Source organism: Grammomys surdaster, unplaced genomic scaffold (genome assembly GCF_004785775.1).
Source record: "Grammomys surdaster isolate TR1022 unplaced genomic scaffold, NIH_TR_1.0 170, whole genome shotgun sequence".
Taxonomy (NCBI): domain Eukaryota; kingdom Metazoa; phylum Chordata; class Mammalia; order Rodentia; family Muridae; genus Grammomys; species Grammomys surdaster.
Genome location: NW_021604618.1, coordinates 7,285,740 through 7,305,429, shown reverse-complemented (window position 1 = coordinate 7,305,429; position 19,690 = coordinate 7,285,740). Strand labels below are relative to the sequence as shown.

Genomic DNA, 19,690 nt, shown 5'->3' with positions numbered 1-19,690 from the left:
CTTAACACTTCTTAGAATTTTTTATTGACTTCTGATAACCTACTTTGATATTATTTGATATATAAAACTTTGATATTATTCCTGTTTATTTGTGTAAAACTATAAAGGTACAGAAGACTGAAGCCTTGCAGCTGTTAAGTGCACGAATCAATGCTCTGTGTATTTATACTGAACAAATCCCTTCTTTCAGTTTTTCAACTGAAATGTTTATTGAGAAAGCAGTGTTACTTGTCTCTTGCCTGATTTCGTAAAGGAACAAATGTCTCTATCAGGTAGTAGGCACGTGACAGCCTACTTACAAAGTGTGATCTCCTGAGCAGAACACGTCCTCAGAATTCTGTAGCCCATTCAGTTATACAGTCATACTTAGTTCTGTACATGCATTTCTGAATTTGTTTGACTTTTTTTTTACAGTATTTATAGACTACTTGAGAGGGATTAATAATGAAGACAGGATTTCAGTGATATATGCAGTGACCCCTAGGAAATAAGTCCATGATGAGGCAAGGAGTACATAGAGGAAGAAGTGGCAGTCCTTCAGGCTGAAGGCACAGCAGGGACTCTAGAAGCCACATGTGTTAGTTACAGAATGACACAGCATTAGAGTTTCTCTGTTATGCATTTAGAAAAGATGGGATTTGGATTACATTTTTCACTGTATTTATTCTTTTATTTGGGTAAGGATAGGAGCGCCAGAGCATGTATTGGAGGTCAGAGGACAACTTGTGGGATTTTGTTCTCTCCTTCCATCATTGGGTTCCAGGGACTGAACTCAGGCCATCATTCTTGGCTGAAAGCTCCTTTACCTGTTGAGCCATCTCTCCAGCCAGAGACTTGGATTTTACTAAGGTATTAAGCATTTCCCAGGCATCAGGGTGGAATGTTGCTTGTGTTTTGCAATCACCTCTACTCATTCTTTTCATGTACACTGCTAGAATTTGAGTATGTTCTCCAAAAACTTATATGTTGGAAACTAAACACCGAAATCTACTTGATAATGGTATTTTGGGGTAGTCTCTGGGAAGGTTAGAATTAGGTGAAACCAGAAGAGTAGTGCCCCCATGATGGATAGCATTAGTGTCTTCTTAAAAAGAGGAAGTCAAACTCAAACCCAAGCTAGCATATGTGGTTACTACTTTTATCAGATCCCCTTGTGTTGCGTTGGGCAAAACTAATTCATGGACCAGTTATGGACTCAGCAATAATTGAATTACTTTGATTAGAAAGTCACCAACTTTGACCTCTTAATTGTTCACTAAAAGCATACAAATGAGCCTTGGTGGAGGTGTGTGCAAATGATTATGAATCAGAAAAGATTGGGTGAAACAGTGTCTTCTGGGCCCAAGGGGGCCACTGCACTCCTGAAGTTGTCGTAGCCCTGGAGCTGCCTATCTAGGATCTATACAAGGTCAGGCCAGTCAGCATTCCAGTGTGAGAGTGGGGGTCACTCAGTTACCATTGTCAGTTGATGGCTGTTAGGTGAGGAAACTTCTTTAGGGTTTAGTTCATGGTAGGTTGACCTCAATCCAGTGGATGGCCCCATACCTAATTGTATATGGGCAGCACAAATTGGAGTCCATGGGTGAAAAGAAAAGTGCCTGAGTTTGAGTGTATAGATAGTGAGAGGTGGATTCAAAAGGAGTTAGGAAGGAGGAGGAGGTGAATATATTGAAAATATATTTTATGCAGATATAAAATTGTCAAAAATTTAATACAAAATACAGTTTTAAAATGAGACTTGGATAGCAAAAGCAGTTGGGAAGTGGGTTCAGAAGTAATATAATATTCACTGAGAGCTTCCCTTACACTGTGCAGTCTTCCCAATAATAACATGAACTAACTCATCATCTCCATCTATGGTATATGCTCTAGTGATGATCAGTTTCAACCTGTCTGTCTGACACCAAAGCTACCCATCATACCTGGATCATTTTCAGCAGAGTAGCTCTAACATGCTGACTTTTTAGTCACTGTGTTTATCCTAAGTGAACATTTATGCCTTTTCTTTATATTGGGAGTGAGACATACAAACTACATTGTGTAATAGTACTTTGATAACAGTCCTGAGGTAATGATGATTTAACATAACTTTGGAAAAATGCAATTATGGAGTACAGGAGCAGTAGCAGAATTGCTCAGCATAGTGTGGAGGTGTTTATGTCTTGTTATCATATGGTACTGGTCTTTAGCTACTTGGTGAGTTATTTTTTTCTTCTACCCTTCTACATCCCTTTCCCACACTTTCAACTCCCTAACACTAGATAGGAGAGAAAAACAGAAGAGAGGAAAGGAAAGAAGTATCTGAGCAAAACCAGGAATCAGAAAGGGTGTGACATTAGAGTACTTTCTGCTGATTAAGGGTATAAGGAATTCCTTGGGGCAAGTTTGATCTTCTTTGTCAAGATATCTAATCTTCATGTTTTTTCTTCTTTGTGCAGCTGTTACTTATCAAACCATGACCAACACCAGCCAACTCCAACCAACAACCCACCCTGCCTCTTGGGGCCTTAGCATTGATGTATCTTCTGAAAAGTTTCCAGAATTCCAAATGTCAAACAATTGCAGAAACTATCTGCAGCTGGTAAAAATCACACTTCTGCTAGAGCACGAGGCAAATCGTAGTCAGCTGCTGCTGCTTCAGACAGCCCAAAGCAGCCCCAATTGCACAACTGGGATTAAAATGAGAACATATTCTTATAGTACTTTTATGTCTTCAAAGAAACCAAAACTCCAAAATTGTCACTACAGTAATAGGTTTCTAATTTGCCTCCTTAGTGTGTTCCCTTTTAGCCTTACTTGCTTTTAACAAAATGTGTAGACCCATGACTCTGACACCCATGTCCATTTCTTTTGCTAAAGTAAGTGGGGTGATGGTTTCTTTTTGCCCTTGTTGCAGGATTGCAGAGTAAACTGGGATCCATTTAAAATTTTACTTTTCATGGTTTAATGCCAAACAGCCCATCCCAGCCAGTGGAAGCTCTTCTGGAAACTTGGAGTATTCAGTGTGAGGATGAAGATTCTACTGTATGAAACTGTGTAATGCTTCCTAGCAGTCTTCTTTAAAATGTGCATTGGCTGCTTTGTGAAAGTATATGAAACAGTCAACAAGCTGGTGGTGGAGGCAGGAGGATGAAGGACAGGGAGTTTGAGGCCAGCCTGGAGTACATAGTGAAATTCTCTATCAACACAAGGCCCTGGGTTCAGTTCCCTCTACCCAGTGATGGTGCTATGGTATCAACAGATTGTTTAAAGGAAATGAGCTGTGTTGGGTAGGCAATATGTTTACTATGGCTGGTATCTGGTCCCCACTTTTCTCTTAATGCATAAGAACTTTATTCCATTACAGAAACATTTCTAGGGGAGAGCTGACCTTGGCAAGCAAGCATCCAAGGCAGTCTTGTGGGAAATTTACTGGCACTGGTTTTGAGAGGGGCACATATCTTTGAAAACTGACACAAAGCTATCTCCCCCCAACCCCACACACTAACACCTTTTTCAGAAAAAAATAGTTGTAAAATTTTGTATTTCAAAGGGACTTTGAAAATACCTACCTACAATTTACCTGTAAAAACCATCCACCCTGTTTCTAGAGACCCTTGGCTATTTTCTATAGAGTATTTGTGCTGCTTTGTAAACCTACCAAATAAATCTGAGAAGAGGAAAGATGTATTTTAATATAGAAATTTCAATTTTAACTAAATGGCTAGGTGATCCATGTACATAAGAGACTACAGTATGCCCAGGTATTGGAAGTCTTGACTCAGATCTAGGCGTGGTTTAAGGTCACTCATGCATTTAGTATCATAAGACCACCTGTCCCTAAACATAAACACTTTGCCTCTGCTTTCTTTTGCTCAGACTCTTTCCTCGAGTGAAAGAACTTTCCTTATCATTTAAATGCCTTTCTCCCAAGTCTTTCCATATAATTGAGAGAATCCAAATGGGAAACAGTATATTCTAAAAAGTAATTGGAGGAGAATTTAGGAAGTGACATTTTTGTGAACTCAGAGTGCCATTTAGGACAAGGTGCTGTCTTCATTGCCTAGAGCTGTGGTGGTCAGCCTGTGAGTAGAGACCCCTTCAGGGCTAAATGAACCTTTCACAGGGGTTACCAAAGACCACCAGAAAACACAGATATTTACATTATGATTCATAACAGCAGCAAAATTATAACTATGAAGTAGCAATTACAATAGTTTATGGTTGGGAGTTGCCACAACATGAATTACTCTATTAAAGGATCATAGCACTGACCTAAAGGGAACTAGCTGGGAAGATCTCTGAGATGCTGTGTCCTACAGTAAAGGATGCAACCACCACCTGGTGACCCCTCAGGAAGCAGGGACCTGACTTCACTCTTCAGTCCCTTCAGTTTCCTGACTGTACTGCCCAAAGGCAGAGCTCAGTTGAAGGCCATGTTCAGGGAAGCCAGTTGATGGAACCCACTCATTGTTGTGTGGAGAGAGACAAATGGAAGACAGCCTCACTTCACTGACTTCTTCTTTTTAGCTGTTACACATTGTTTCTTCCATCATTTTAGTATTTGAACTAATAACCACTGTATGACATAAACGTTTCCATGCTAAAGAGTAGAAGAATTCAAATACAGTGTCTACACACGGAGAAGGCAAGTGTAGCTCCTGATGATTATATCTGTAGAACAGTGACCTAGACAAGGTTTTACTCTGCAGCCCAGGCTAACCTTGAACTGAAGATGTCTGTCTGTCTGTCCAAACAAGTTTTAATCTGTGAAAATACTAATCCTCTGTCAGAGAAACAGCTAGCAAAGATTCCTGTTCTCTGGGCTTCCTCTTCACTTGGTGACTGTGTTTTCAGCTTTTTAGTTTTCTGAGTTCCCATTTGTCAGTTGTTGACCTTATATCCTGGGCAAATAGACTACTGTTAGGAAACCTTTTCCTATGCCTGTATCACGTAGGGGACTGCCTATGTTTTCTCTCAGCAGTTTCAGTATTTCAGGTTTTACAGGTAGTTCTTTAATCCATTTGGAGCTAGTTTTTGTCCAAGGTGTTGGACAGTGGTCTAATTTCCTACAGACATCCAGTTTTCCCAGCACCATTTGTTTTTCTCTAACCTATGTCTTTGGCATCTTTGTCAGATATTAAATGTCTGGAGTTACATGTGTTTGGGTGTGTGTCTTCAACATTGGCTTATGTATCTTTTTTGTGCTGGTATCTTATTTTTATTACTACGGCTCTGAAATACATATTAAGATCTGGAAACAGTAATCCCTCCAGCATTGCTCTTTTCATTCAGGATTATTTTTGTCTGTCTGGGGCTTTTTGTGGTTCCATAGGAATTTTAGGATAGTTCTTCTATTTCTGTGAAAAGTGAGATGGAGATTTGACTGGCATTTTATTGAATCCGTAAATAGCTTGTGGTAAAATGGTCATTTTCACAATATTAATCCTGCCAGTCCATGAGTGGGATGTCTTTCCATTTTCTAGTGTCTTTAGCTCTTTTTTTTTTTTTTTTTTTTTTTAGTGGTTTAGAGTTTTCATTGTAGAGGTCCTTTATTTACTTGGTTAGGTTTATTTTTATTTTATTTTCTTTGAGGCTTTTATGAATGGGAGTGTGCCAGTGATCCTTTTCTCTGTGTGTTTGTTGGTGATATATAGCAAAGCTGTGGATTTGTGCAAGCTGATTCTGTATCCTGCCACATTGCTGGATTTATCATTTCTAGAAGGTTTCTGGTTGAAGTTTGGGGATCTCTAATGTATAGTATCATGTCCTCTGCAGATAGGGATGGTTTGACTTCTTCTTTCCCTATTTCTATTTCTTTCATTTCCTTCTTTTGCTTTATTGCCCCAGCTACCACTTCAAGTATATTATTTAAAAGAAGTGGGTAGAGTGACATCCCTGTCTCCTTCGTGACTTACGTAGAAATGCTTCAAACGTTTTTCCATTTATGATGATGTTGGCTATGGGTTTCTCATATATAGCTTTTATTATGTTGAGATATATTCCCGCTAGTCTTAAATTCTCTGAATAGTTTTATTATGAAGGCATGTTGGATTTTGTCAAAGCATTTGTCTGTGTCTATTAAGTCCATTTATGTGGTTTATTACATTCATTGGCTTCCATATATTGAGACATTCTGGCATTTCAGGGATAAAGCCAACTTGGTTATAGTGAATGGTCTTTATGTGTGTCTGCTTTCTGTTTGTAAGTATCTTATCAAACATTTTTGAATCTCTTTTTATCAGAAATATTGGTTTAGAGTGCTTTTGTTGTTGTTGTTGCTGCTGTGTCTTTACCAGGTTTTGATACTAGAGTGACCTAACTTTACAGGAGTTTGAGAGTGTTCCTTCTGTTACGGTTTTTTCAAATAGTTAAGAACTGGCTGCAGATCTTTTCTAGTGGCTGATAGAATTCTGCTGTGAATTCATCTGGCCCTGGCTTATGCCTACTATTGTTGTTGTGGTTGTTGTTATTATTATTATCATTATTATTATTTCAATCTCCTCATTTGACTTTTTGGTGGTTTGGCTGAGTACAGAAATTTATCCATTTCTTTAAGGTTTTCCAATTTACTGGAGTACAGATTTTTATTTATTTATCTTTTTTATTGAACATTTTATTTATTCACATTCAAATGTTATTCCCTTTCCTCTCTGGAAACCCCCTATTCTTCCTCCCCCTGATTCAATGAAGGTGTTCCCCCACCCACATACCCACCCATCCACCCACTCACTCACTCCCACCTCCTTGCCATGGCATTTCACTACACTGGGGCATCAAGCCTTTACAGGATCAAGGGCCTCTCCTCTCATTGATGTCCCATAAGGCTGCTACATATGCAGCTGGAGCCATGGATTGCTCCATGTATACTCTTTAGTTGGTGTTTAGTTCCTGAGAGTTCTGAGGGGTCTGGTTGGTTGATATCATTGTTCTTCCTATGGGGTTGCATACCCCTTTAGCTCCTTTAGTCCTTTCTCTAACTCCTCCATTGGGGACCCCATGCTCAGTCTAATGGTTGGCTGTGAGGATCTGCCTCTGTATTTGTCAGGCTCTGGCAGAGCCTCTCAGGAGACAGCTATATCAGGATCCTGTCAGCAAGCACTTCTTGGCATCCACAGTAGTGTCTGGGTTTGGTGTCTGTATATGGGATGGATCCCCAGGTGGGGTAGTCTCTGGATGGCCCTTCCTTCAGTCTGCTTCACACTTTGTCTCTGTATTTCCTCCCTTGAGTATTTTGTTCCCCCTTCTAAGATGGACTGAAGCATCCACACTTTGGTCTTCCTTCTTGAGCTTCATGTGGCCTGTGAATTGTATCTTGGGTATTCTAAGCTTTTGGGCTAATAGCCATTTATCAGTGAATACATACCATGTATGTTCTTTTGTGACTGGATTACCTCAGTCAGGACAATATTTTTTAATTCCATCTATTTGCCTAAGAATTTCATGATTTCATTGTTTTTAATAGCCGAGTAGTACTTCATTGTGTAAATGTACCACATTTTCTGTATCCATTCCTCTGTTGAAGGACATGTGGGTTCTTTCCAGCTTCTGGCTATTATAAATAAGGCTTCTGTGGACATAGTGGGGCATGTGTCCTTGTTATATGCTACAGCATCTTTTGGGTATATGCCCAGGAGTGGTATAGCTAGGTCCTCAGGTAATACTATGTCCAATTTTCTGAGGAACCGCCAGACTGATTTCTATAGTGCTTGTACCAGCTTGTAATCCCACCAGCAATGGAGGAGTGTTCATCTTTCTCCACATCTTCTCAAGCATCTGCTGTCACCTGAGTTTTAGCCATTCTGACTGGTATGAGGTGGAATCTCAGGGTTGTTTTGATTTGCATTTCCCTGATGACTAAAGTGCTTCTTGGTCATTCGATATTCCTCAGTTGAGAATTCTTTGTTTAGCTCTGTACCCCATTTTTTAATAGGGTTATTTGGTTCTCTGGAGTCTAACTCTTGAGTTCTTGGATGTTAGCCCTCTATCAAATGCAGGATTGGTAACAGTCTTTTCCCAATTTGTTGTTTGCTATTTTGTCCTATTGACAGTGTCCTTTGCCTTACAGAAGCTTTGTGATTTTATGAGGTCCCATTTAATTATTGTTGATCTTAGAGCATAAGCCATTGGTTTTCTCTGCAGGAGGAATACAGATTTTTAAAGTATTCTCTTGGGATATTCTGAAAATATTTCCATCTAAAATACATATAATCCCTTAGAGGTCAAAATTCTGGTTTTGCCTAGGCTGGCAAAACAGACCACTCCATGGGCATTTGTCAAACTCTGAATTTGGCTTTTAGCTCTGGTAATATTGAAGGTAAAACATTTATCAGTGATTTTAATGAGAGACACAGTTAGTGTTGAGATGAAATAGAGCAGATACTGGAGTTAATGTAGCTTAGCTGAGTGATTATGGCTAGAGGAGGTGGGGAGTTTAGGCTAGGAAGGTGAAAGACACCTGTGACTCCATCTTCCGTTACTCCAGGAAGTAATTGTGTTGTTCTAGAATACTATAGAGCATTTAGGTGCATTTAGGCAACTATGTGGATACCCTGGAATCCATCTTCTAAGTGGCTATTAAAAATAGGCTCCCTGTCAATAATAAATAATTCGGACTTAGTCCTTTCTAGAGTAATGACTTTGTATGCATCACCTCATTTCTTTATAAAAATGTGCATTGTGGTTGTACAGAAGAGGAAGCTGAAATACAGAATAATAATAAAGCAACTTACAGATAGTGACCCAGGTAGTTCAGTGCTACTTTCCAGTCTTGATGCTTTTAAAAATTAAATATTTTGTTAATATGTATATTAAATGTTAAATAAGAAAATATTTCATTTAGTATAGTAATATGCACACATGATATATGGCCAAATAACCATAGAAACTTATAACTTATAACTTATATTAGATCTCACCTCATGTCTTCCACTTCTCCAGTTATCTTCCTTAAAAATCAAGGGTTTTGGCTCTCAGCTTCCTTCTGACATTAGCCAATCCTCTTGCTTGTATTTTAGACATTGTCTGTGGGTGATTTCTAGTCACTGGAGTTCTTGTCCTTTAGTACTTAGTGTATTTATTTTATTTTGTATATTCATTTATTTTGTAGACACTGCTTATACTAAATGGAAGATTATGATCCATCCCATATTTTTTAAAGCTTATTACCCTTGTTTTTCATTTCCTGCAGGAATTGCTGTCCTGCACAATGTTTTTACTCCACAAATGTAATGTCAGTCACTTCAACTAATGTTTCAGTTGACTTCAATTTTTCATTTCTGTATCTCCCAAGACAAGTAGGTTGAACCTAAATTCTAAGTTCCCTCTAAAAACAGCAGGTAGCAACTGGATATCATGTATTGTCTTTGGAATACATGATACATGTTTGTTAGCCTGCCAGGCAAGAACTGCGATCTCTCAGTAATTGTATTTGCACCACAGCAAAATAGCATCGGACAAAGACAGCCGGCAAGCAGTCGTTTATTTTAAAGAGACACTGAAATTGTCTTCTAAAATTCACTGCTGCAGTCTTGCTGTTCTGTGGCCTGGGCTGGGTTTAAGTCACCTGCCCTTTGTTCTGCTGTATTCTATTCAGCCTGCAGATGGCGGGATTGCTTTATTTGTAAAGCAATTTTAAAAATGCATTTTATTAGTGAGTTCCTGCTTTGGAGCTGAGAGTACTGGGCAATTTACTTTTGTCTTTACCTCTTCATTTCATGGTTTTTGTGTGCTTAGGTTACAGTTCAGTAAATGGGTGTGTCACTTGGCTATACCGTTTGTCTTTAATGTCTTTCGCTATTGTAATGAGCTTAGATCTACTTCACACTAATACCATGAAGCAATTTGTTCTGCATTTGTATTTTAAGAGTTTGTTTATATTAAATTTTCTGTTAATCCATCAATCTTTTGGAATGCCTGTATTTGTTATGAACTTAAATCTGCAATATAATTGATTCTGCTGAAATACGAGTTTTGTTGCCAGGATAAAAATATACATTAGAGAAAATAAATTAGAATCAGATTATTGTGCAACATTTAAAATTAAAGTCAGAATTTTGTTGTAGGAAAATTGACAGAATAGATTTAAAAGAACTGTAGAAATTACTTGAATTTGGTGATAAATTGTTCATACAGCTCCTATTGTATATCAAGCAACAGCATTCCAATGTTATTTATTGTGTTGTTCTTATGAGACAGACAGTAAAATAGTTGTAATGGTTTGTGAGACATTTACTCATAAAAGTGAATGTTTCAAAATAAAATACTAAAAACACACAACACCATAGTCATCTTAATAGTTTTAATGTTTTATAATTTCTGTATATTGGCTCACTTGCCAACCAGTTTGAAATAATCTAACTGCTTTATAAAAATGAACAAGCAATGAATCACTACAAAAGGTTAAATTCTAGCAAAATATTAAATATGGTTATTATTTTATGTAAACTTGTATAGCCAGTTGAGCATATTTCCTCTGTTCACTCACAGTTAGGAAGTGGATGTTAGTAGGAAATAATTGGTGCACATCCCAGCCTTCTCACTCGGACAGGAGTGTGGAATGTACTGCTTGTTGGCATGAAGAGGGGGTCCGTAAATACTGTCTAACGCAGATGAAAAGCATAGGTGCAGCTTAATCCCATTACAGGGAGCTAAAGAAGCACCGACTGTTTTCAAGTATGGGTAGCAGCCACATAGGGCAGGTAGTAGTTATGTGTAGGCCTGATACCTAAAGCCTAGTTTATGATTGTATACTTTCTCTATCAAGAAAAAAATATACATTTGGGAAAGAAGTGTATAATGTTCCATCCACAGAAGATCTGTTAGGATGAAGTGTGTACTCTTGTTAATAAGTTAATGCTCCTTGTTTGAAATGGCATTTCTAGCAGGAAGTCTGTGGAGTGATCAAAATATACTATATGGCACATCTTACTCTCTGTAGTAAAGCAGCACAATCAGTCAAGAGACAGCGCTGAATAATGGTACCGTCCAACACCTTTGTTTGGGTTTTGTCACCTTCATGGAGAGAAAGGATAGTGATCTATTGCAGGGATTTTGCATTTTCTTGTCATCATTCAGGGAAGCAATTCCATTTCACCCATAAAGGGTGACTGAGAAGAGTGGTTACGATTTGTTTTACGTTTAAAATAAAAATGTTGGAGTTGTTAATGTTGTACTTTGGGAAGTAATGCTTAATAAATGCTGACATTTCATAATATAGTCTTTAATGTCAAGAGTAATGAAACCGTGAAGGTCTCTTCGGGAGAGATTATCATAGGAGATTAATAATATAAGTTGTACAATGACATCTGAACCAAATGGAAAAATACAGGAGAGTCTCTTTTGAGAAAACTGATTTAATATTTGTCACAAATTAGATCTTATTGTGGGAGCACTGTGTCCTTTTATTTCACCTCTCTGAAGTGGAGTTCTGTTTGGCAGATTAGTCATATGGTCATGACATATTCTTTCCCAAAATGCCAGATTTGAGCTTTTTAATAAGAGCAACATATTGAGACTTTTTAAAAAAGCCATGCTTTTAGATTGAGCCTTGCTTCTTACCTGTTTAGGAGTAAGAGTTTGTTGCCTTCTTGTATTTCCAAGCACATTTGCCTCTATGAATTTAAAAAATAAATATTGAGAGTTGAGCTTGATAAACATCCTTAGCAGTTGTCTTCATTTGTTTAGTAAGCCATGGAAAACATAATCAACTCCTCCATAATTAGAGATTTAAATGTTACTTCAAAATGTGTTTCATGTATTAACTTTTGAACACTTGCTGAAATTTTTCATAACTTCAAGTGTCCAATCACTGCAATTTGGAGTTACACCTTGTGTGTGTGTGTTTGCTCTAAGCAGACTCCCCTACGTCTTCTTGACTTAAGACTAGATACCAGTGTATTGAGGTAGTGCATAGACCCTTTCATCATTTCTACCTATCTAGAATCCTAATTCTTTAAGTGCACAAAGATTTGTTTGACTAAGAAAAAGACTTTTAGAGCTGTTTTGTACATGTAATTTTTATCTCGACTAGATTTCAGTTTGGAATTAAGTGAAACAATTGGCGATAACTAATGAAAGCCAGAGTAGACAAGAGCTGAGTGCCTGCGTTCTCCAGTGCTAATAACTTAGGAGTTAGGAGACCCACTGAATTCCCCCCTCATTTTTTAAATTAAAATTGTTTGTTTTGTATGTATGGAAATTCTAATAGCATGTATGTCTGTGTATCACATTTATGTTTGGACCACAGAAGCCAGAAGAGCTCTTCAAATATTCTGGAACTAGAGTTACGTATTTTTATAAGATGTCATGTGGGTTCTGGGACTTGAACCCAGGTCCTCTTAAAGAGCAGCAAGTGCTCTTAAGCACTAAGCTAGCTCTCCAGCACATATCCATATCTGTTCTCGTGAGATAGATTGAGATTAGCTGCTCTCTAGTGCGTTTGAAACACTCATCATCATTGTAAAGGTGCTTTCTTAATGCTGCAGTTCTATATGCCCAAGGTAAAGGCATATTAGGCATTTTGTTATACTTACAAAGAATGCTTATGTGGAGTTGATATGTCTGGTTTGCTGTGGTTGGTCCCTAGGCTACCAGTGGTTAAATGATGAGTTGCATTTAACAGGCATTAAGGGACACAGAAACACAAAGTACCATAGTGTAGTAGAGGCTAGCCTTGAGTTAGGCAGGGAGTCTGAACTGCAGTCTTTTCATTGAAAATGTGAATGCTAATAGGATGTAGTTTAGACTCTCATCATTGAGCCGTTAGTAGTGGTCATTCTACTTTTCTAGCTTTTTAAGAGTGATACCAACTTAAAGTCAGGATAATAGAGAGCAAATGAACATGTAGAGTCTAAACACGATGGCTTGATTGGAACGTGGCCATCTATAATTGGATTTTTCAGTTCAGCCCTGTGTTTATTAGACTTCAGGACTTTTGGTTGTGGATGGGAGGTTGTGTATGAATTGCTGCATCAGGCCTACAGTGCTTCAGTGATTGGAACAGAAAGAAATAAACCTGTGGACCTGTCTTTGGAAGGAATTGATTAGCACCCAGACCATGGAAGACCTGAGAAGACACACATTTTCCATTAACAAAAAAAATATTTTTTTAAAAATGAAGACATAGCATAAGTGCTATTCCTGGTCTTTCAGAGAGAAGTGGAGAGCAGACAGAAGTTTTCCTCTGACAATCGTATACTTGAAAGGACTGAAAATGCCTTTACTATGAAGCCATAGACATTTTCCATTTGAAACTACAATAAAATTAGTTGGTTCCCAAAAGGAAGTATCTGACTTTCTTAAACATTTGTGTTAAATCCTCTTGATTTTACCCCTATAACATTAACAAAGAAAAGGAAAGCATAATCTGTCCTCTTCATGTTTGGAATGTGTGCAGCCTGTGCCACAGTCTTTTGAGAGTTCATTACGACAAAAGACATTCTATGGATGACTTCATTTGTTGCTCTGGTATTCTGCCAGAATAACTTTTATATAAGTTATAGAAGACTCATGCACTTGTAATGAGGTCCTAAACGGTAAAGACTCTTGGGAAGGATGTGGATGATTATATAGTGTCTCCTTTAGATATCTAAGGAGAAAGTAGTTTCTTAATTATGCTTTACTGAGAGGTCTCATGGATCAAGGGGATGTTTTTACAGCACCCATTGGGATCTAAAGTCTGCTTAAGTCCTAGGTTTTCCTGCCCAGTCACCCTTGACAAGGCCAATGTTCCTGTTTGTTCCTACTGGCAAGGACAGTTGTACATTGAACAGCATAGGATTAGAAGTTATTATATCTGTCCCAATTATTTTGCTGTAGGACATTAGAACCCTGTCTTGATTTTGTTTTATGTCTTTTAGCCATGCAAAGGGATCTGAAATTATTCTAAATATTTATTTAGGTATTAGCTTTATGTTTTGTTTTCTGTAGTCACTTCATTTCCAATTTGCAATACACTGTGGTGTGTGTGTCCTTTCTCAATAGATTGTGAGGGACATTGTATGTGTGTGTTAGTACATGAGTGTAGTATGAATGTATGTATGCATAGTGTCTTGCTGTGTGTAATATTTGTGTTGGTATGTGAGTGTGGGTTTGTAGTATTTTTGTGTGCATGTTTGGTTGATCTTTTGTTTTTAATTTCAGCGGGTCCTATTAAGATCCTAATGCCATCGCTGTCTCCTACAATGGAACAAGGAAACATTGTGAAATGGCTGAAAAAGGAAGGTGAGCAGCTGTGTTCCTGATGTCTTCCCTGCGTGATGACTTGATCATTTTGTTCCTGTAGCATCATGTGTTTTACATAATTCATAATAGAAAGGAAGCAGATGTGTTTCTTTGCTGGTTGGTATAGATTTGTGTAAATAAACACTTATCATATTAGTACAGCAGAGTTTTCTGTGTTAAACCAGTCTTTTCAGTGTCACATAATGGTGAAATAAAGGGTTTCCCTTCCAGCATTTAGTTCTTCTCGTGGCTTTTAGATTCAAAATCATTCTCATGTTGCTTAACTTAGCACCTTATTGTGCTTGTATGTGTCTGCATGTTTTCCTGGAACTGGGAAAGTGCTTTCAATAGAAAGGACAAATAAATAAAGAATATAAGGGAAACACACACAAAAAAAAAAAAAGAAAGAAAAGAAAGAAACAACAGCAACAGCGGAGGACTGTGGTTTGTTGGTCCTAAGCCTCTACAGTTAAAACTGTGGTAGGTGCTTCAAAACACAGACTGGTGGAACTGAATAGAAAATAGGGCAGTAATACTCATGGATGTTTTAAGTGTGAAAACACACAGTATTAGATACATCGTTTGCGTTGTGCCAAGACTAAATTATCAATAAGGCGGATACCATGTAAAAATAAAAACATTTGCCACAAGTACTAAGAGAAAGCTTGATAGTGACAGTGTGGTGAATTCCCTGCCTCTTAGAATCTATAGTTAAGAAGGCAGTAAGTATTAAATTTGATGAAAAACACTTTTTGTAGGGCTTGAGAAAATGCTCAGCAATTAAAAGCACTGACTGTTCTTTCAGGAGATCCAAGTTTGAGTCCCAGTACCCAAATCGTAGCTCACACGTGTCAGTAACTCCAGTTCTGGGGATCCAGCACTTTTGGCCACCATGGTCACCAGACAGATATGTGGTACACATGCATATGTGCGTATGAAACACACACACATAAAACAAAGTAATAATGATAATAATAAATTTGTATAACAGAAACATGGTAAGCCAAATAAAAAGACTCTAGTGAGAAACTAAAAAAAAATCAATATTTGTGGCTTGTACCACAAAGTATGACTATTCCTAAAAAATTCAATATATGAACAGATGGGTTAATATCATGTTTCTATGTCATATACAGAATATAGAAGTTTGACCAGCTGACCAATGGATCGAGTGGTGGAAGTGAGTGTTCTCAAATACTCCAGAGTGCAAAATAGTCTAAAAGCTGAGAATCTGCAGTGTCTAGAACAATTACATTTATATTTACTCTTTGGCCCAGCAGCTCTATTCCCAGGGACTTGTCTCAGTGTTATACTGGTAAAATTAAGACAAAGCACACCACATGTGAGGGTAGTTATTGCCTGTTTAGCAGAAAATGGAGGCAGCCCAGATGCTGGTCAGGAGCGCTGTTGGTTAACTTTTAAAACGTCTATAACTATAAAGAAGTGAGCAGTATCTCCTGTTAATTGTGGAGAGATGTTCAGTGAAAAATAGCAATTTAGAGTCAAGGGTAGAGTGTCTTATCATAAAGAGGAAGGGCAATTGCCCAGGCCTCAGCTAATTACTGTAGGGAGAGTCAGTGGTCGAGCCCTTGCCTAGCAGGTGAGAGGCCATGGAATCAGCACCCAGAAAAGGATAAGAGAAAAGTTTAAAAATGACAGTTAGTGGTTATAATGGAGAGGACAAGATGGGGGAGACAGAAAGGCCAAAAAGGTGATGTCCCTGAATATAGATTTATTTTTCTCTTTGACATAGAAAAAATACATATTTTGCATGATCTTAAAATTAAAATGTGAAAGTGCCCTAATGTTGAGACAGTTGAAACTGGTAACATGTATCTGGTTGCTGGTAAGGCTATTTTAAATGTCAATAAATTTGCCTATAAATGCCTAATAGATTCTAGCTGAAGGAGCTCCAAAAACAGTCCTGAACTGTTAGGGTGAGTGGTCACATTATGATGGTTGCATTGGTGAACTGTTAGGGTGAGTGGTCACATTATGATGGTTGGATTGGTGAACTGTTAGGGTGAGTGGTCACATTATGATGGTTGGATTGGTGAACTGTTAGGGTGAGTGGTCACATTATGATGGTTGGATTGGTGGCTTTGATTTCAGGCTCATATATGTATTTTACAGACTACATCAAAGGAATAGTTGAGGTGGATGGATCTGGGTAACCTGGACTTTGGGGTGGGTCACAGACAAAACAGATGAATGGTGGGGGCATTAAATAAAGACTCTATGATAATAATTGTCAAGGTCTTTCCTGGAAATGTGTAGAAACAAAGAACAACTCACTGCAAAGTATCTACACTTCAATCTCTTAAGTCCCAGCTCCCACTGAAGTGAGTGAAACTGGTGGAGATTGGCTACTGCTAGAGCAGGAAGTATGCCTGTAAACCTAGAATATCCTGTTACTTCAGAAAGCAAGGACATGATCCAGAACTTAAGAGGGCATTTTGTAGACTCCAGGAGCTAAAGATAGGGTAATTTAAGGATCACTAAGGATGATGAATGGCATTTGAGTGTACACGAAGAGAGTTTGAACTCTAAATTCTCAGTACTGAAAACTAATAGTAATTGAAAAACTTGAGAGGATTCTAGAAAATGAACTCACTTTGAAACTAGTAATAAATGGAAAGACAGCTACTTCTCCCTATCTTTCCTCCCAACTGTATGTAGCTGAGGGTAATCAAATAATCAGTGAGAAGAAATGTCTCATTGTTAGCATGCCTCAACTGTTGAAAGAGTAAAAGTCATTCTAAGTCAGTGTACCACTGATGTACAGGCTGTTATGAAGTAATAGCTGTAGCTAGTGATTGTCTGGTAAGAGAGGCAGCCAGGCAGTCTGTGCTTCCTGATGTTATTATACCTCACCTGTTGTGAAGTAGTCCTACCAGAAAGGGAACTGAATGTACTTAATTTAAGCCTGCCATGTTCCCGGATATCAGCAAGAAGTGGAACCTGTTTCAGGATGCCAAAAGGAGTAGTCAACAAGGCAGAGACTAGGGAATGCTACAGGCCAGCTTCTAGAACATATAATTTCAAGAGTGGCATGCAGACCATAACAGACTTGAGCAACTAAAGCCCATGTATAGACTTTATATTGACTATGATCCAAGCAAATCAGAGAAGTTTTAAAAGTGGCTAAAATTTTAATGCTCTGAAGGGACTATTTTCTTTAGAAGTTGAGTGATGCTGTAGTTATCTCCAAGAGTTAGGACTTGAAATAATACTATGTCTGTGATTGGGTTTGAAGTTACACTAGTGGAAGCTCTGAGGTTAAAGACAGGTATGGGTGCAAGACTGGTTCTGAATCTCATTATGCTATGACTTCATTAACTTTCCTTGCCACTTCTGTGTGTGTTTGAAATTTTGTAATGATCTGTATACTTTAGAAGTTGTACTTAAGCCAGGCGATGGTGGCGCACGTCTTTAATCCCAGCACTTGGGAGGCAGAGGCAGTCGGATTTCTGAGTTCAAGGCCAGCCTGGTCTACAGAGTGAGTTCCAGGACAGCCAGGGCTACACAGAGAAACCCTGTTGCGAAAAAAAGCAAAACAAAACAAAATAAACAAACAAACAAAAGTTGTACTTAGTACCTTTGCGGTATACTCTAAAGTGAGAAACCATTCTTTAGTTTTTTTTCAAATCACCAGATGAATTTGATTGTTGCTGTTATTAAGTTATTAAGAATACTTGATACAAACCTGTTTTTAAAATTGTGTTTGTCTGCTGTGTATAGCAGCCATTTCACCAGACCTCAAAAGTCTAGTATTGTGCTTAGAAAAAAAACAAAAACAAAACACTGAATATCCAGGCCAAAGAGGTGAATGTGTTGTGTGATTCTGTGTCAGAGAAGTAAAAGCAATAACATTGGTGTAAAGGAAGGTGGGAAAGGCCCTCTATCTTCTGGGATCTGCTTTCCGGTTCTTTTTTCCATCCTTTGGTCACTGTTCCATTGGTAGTAAGAGTAACTCCTCCAGATATTGTCTGCTAGCCAATGTCTTACTATACTCTCTTTATCCTCTTTATTCATGCTTTCTTCCATCCTCCTTATTCATGCTCCAAAGTGCTTAACTTTGAAGGAAAAAGAACAGATCTTTAGTCTATATTCAGAATCACTAGATATACTGAGAAATTGTAGGCCAGCAGGGGCATGCTCTCTGGTGTTTGTCTTGGGGCTGGTCAAGCAAGTGTTTAAAAAGGACAGAGGGAAGAGCATGGGACTAGCTCTGGCCAGGACTTGGAGGGTGCCCCCATGTGGTTGATGGAGTTAGCACAGGTGTCTTTAAAGTAAGCACTGCTATTAAATGGTGCAATCTAGAGTTCATCAAATAGCATAAGTGGCGCTTAGGGCATGGACAAGGATTCTAAGTCTCACAGGGTTCTATTCTGACTCCAGGAGGTCCAGCTATTTGTGGTGTCACTTCCACTAATGATGACAAGTGTGGTGACCAGGAAGAAAGCTGGCAGGCATTTAGTTGAGAACCCTGGCCAAATGAGCTTGGTGGTGGTTTAGAACAGGACTGCCTTTCTTTGAAGGAATCTGGATACTAGGAAATGTAAGAAGGGGCCTCACAGCAGAGGTTTGGTCATATGGATTGAGCTGGTGTGGGAGTAAGGGGTGTGTGGTATATTATGGCTGATGGGTCTTGGACGTTTCATTTGACTGGTAGCAGTTTTAGCTCTTTTCTTTGTGGGAAATGTGTTAGTATGTTTTCTTCCCTGGTTATAACCAGTTTTGGGCAGCCTCTGTAAGCAGTTAATTAGTGAGCACTTGGGTAGATCCAAAAGTGTGGAATGTGACAGAGACCCTGGAACACTTTACAGATTAACTAGTTCCTGTAGAATAAATGGACTTAAAACATGAGAGACCCCAAGAATTCAGCCAGAATGGTGAGTGAGAAGTGAAGCCATGCCATGTGCCCTCCTGGACCCGGCACTGCTGAGAAAGGGACAGAGATGTGAGCTGGTTGAGAGGTAGGAAAAAGGAAACCTGTGGTTAAATTCAGGTTTGGGCCTGGTCAATTTTGAGATGCATTAGGCATTGAAGGCAGGATGCTCAGCCTGTTACAGGAAGTGGAGTCTGGGCACAGGTGTGGGTTGCTGATAGTGTGAGCTCTCAGTATGATTAGAGCTCTGCGCTGTGTGACAACAGAGTTACTGTTGGTCTGGCAGTCTCTGTGGAGTGAGAATGCCCATTCCCTTGAAACCTCTCTCATGGGCTTCAGCTTTACAATACTTGGGACTTTGTGAGTGAGAACTCTCTGGCTGAGGCAAAGGGTACTCAGTTCTTAATACCTTTGAAGCCATCCTGGAGGGGCACAACCTATAACCCATTCAGGATTCCAAGGTCAAGTCCCATTTGTTGAGCACACAGACCCAAACTTAATGATGTACTTAGAAGCAGTTGTCTGGGAAGCTCAGTAAGCATAGCCAGCACAGGTAGACCTCCAGGACCTATCACTGATTAGAATTACTAATCTCAA

The 19,690-nt window shown here is 38.7% G+C and overlaps 1 protein-coding gene across 1 annotated transcript in view; it reads left to right on the top strand.

Moving 5' to 3' along the window:
- The window catches only part of Pdhx (pyruvate dehydrogenase complex component X), a 52,802-nt gene that overhangs the window by 2,472 nt on the left and 30,640 nt on the right, over positions 1–19,690 (top strand). Inside the window, exon 2 of the mRNA XM_028766932.1 lies at positions 14,122–14,202. Coding sequence (XP_028622765.1) covers positions 14,122–14,202 — 81 coding nt within the window. The remainder of the gene's footprint in view (positions 1–14,121; positions 14,203–19,690) is intronic.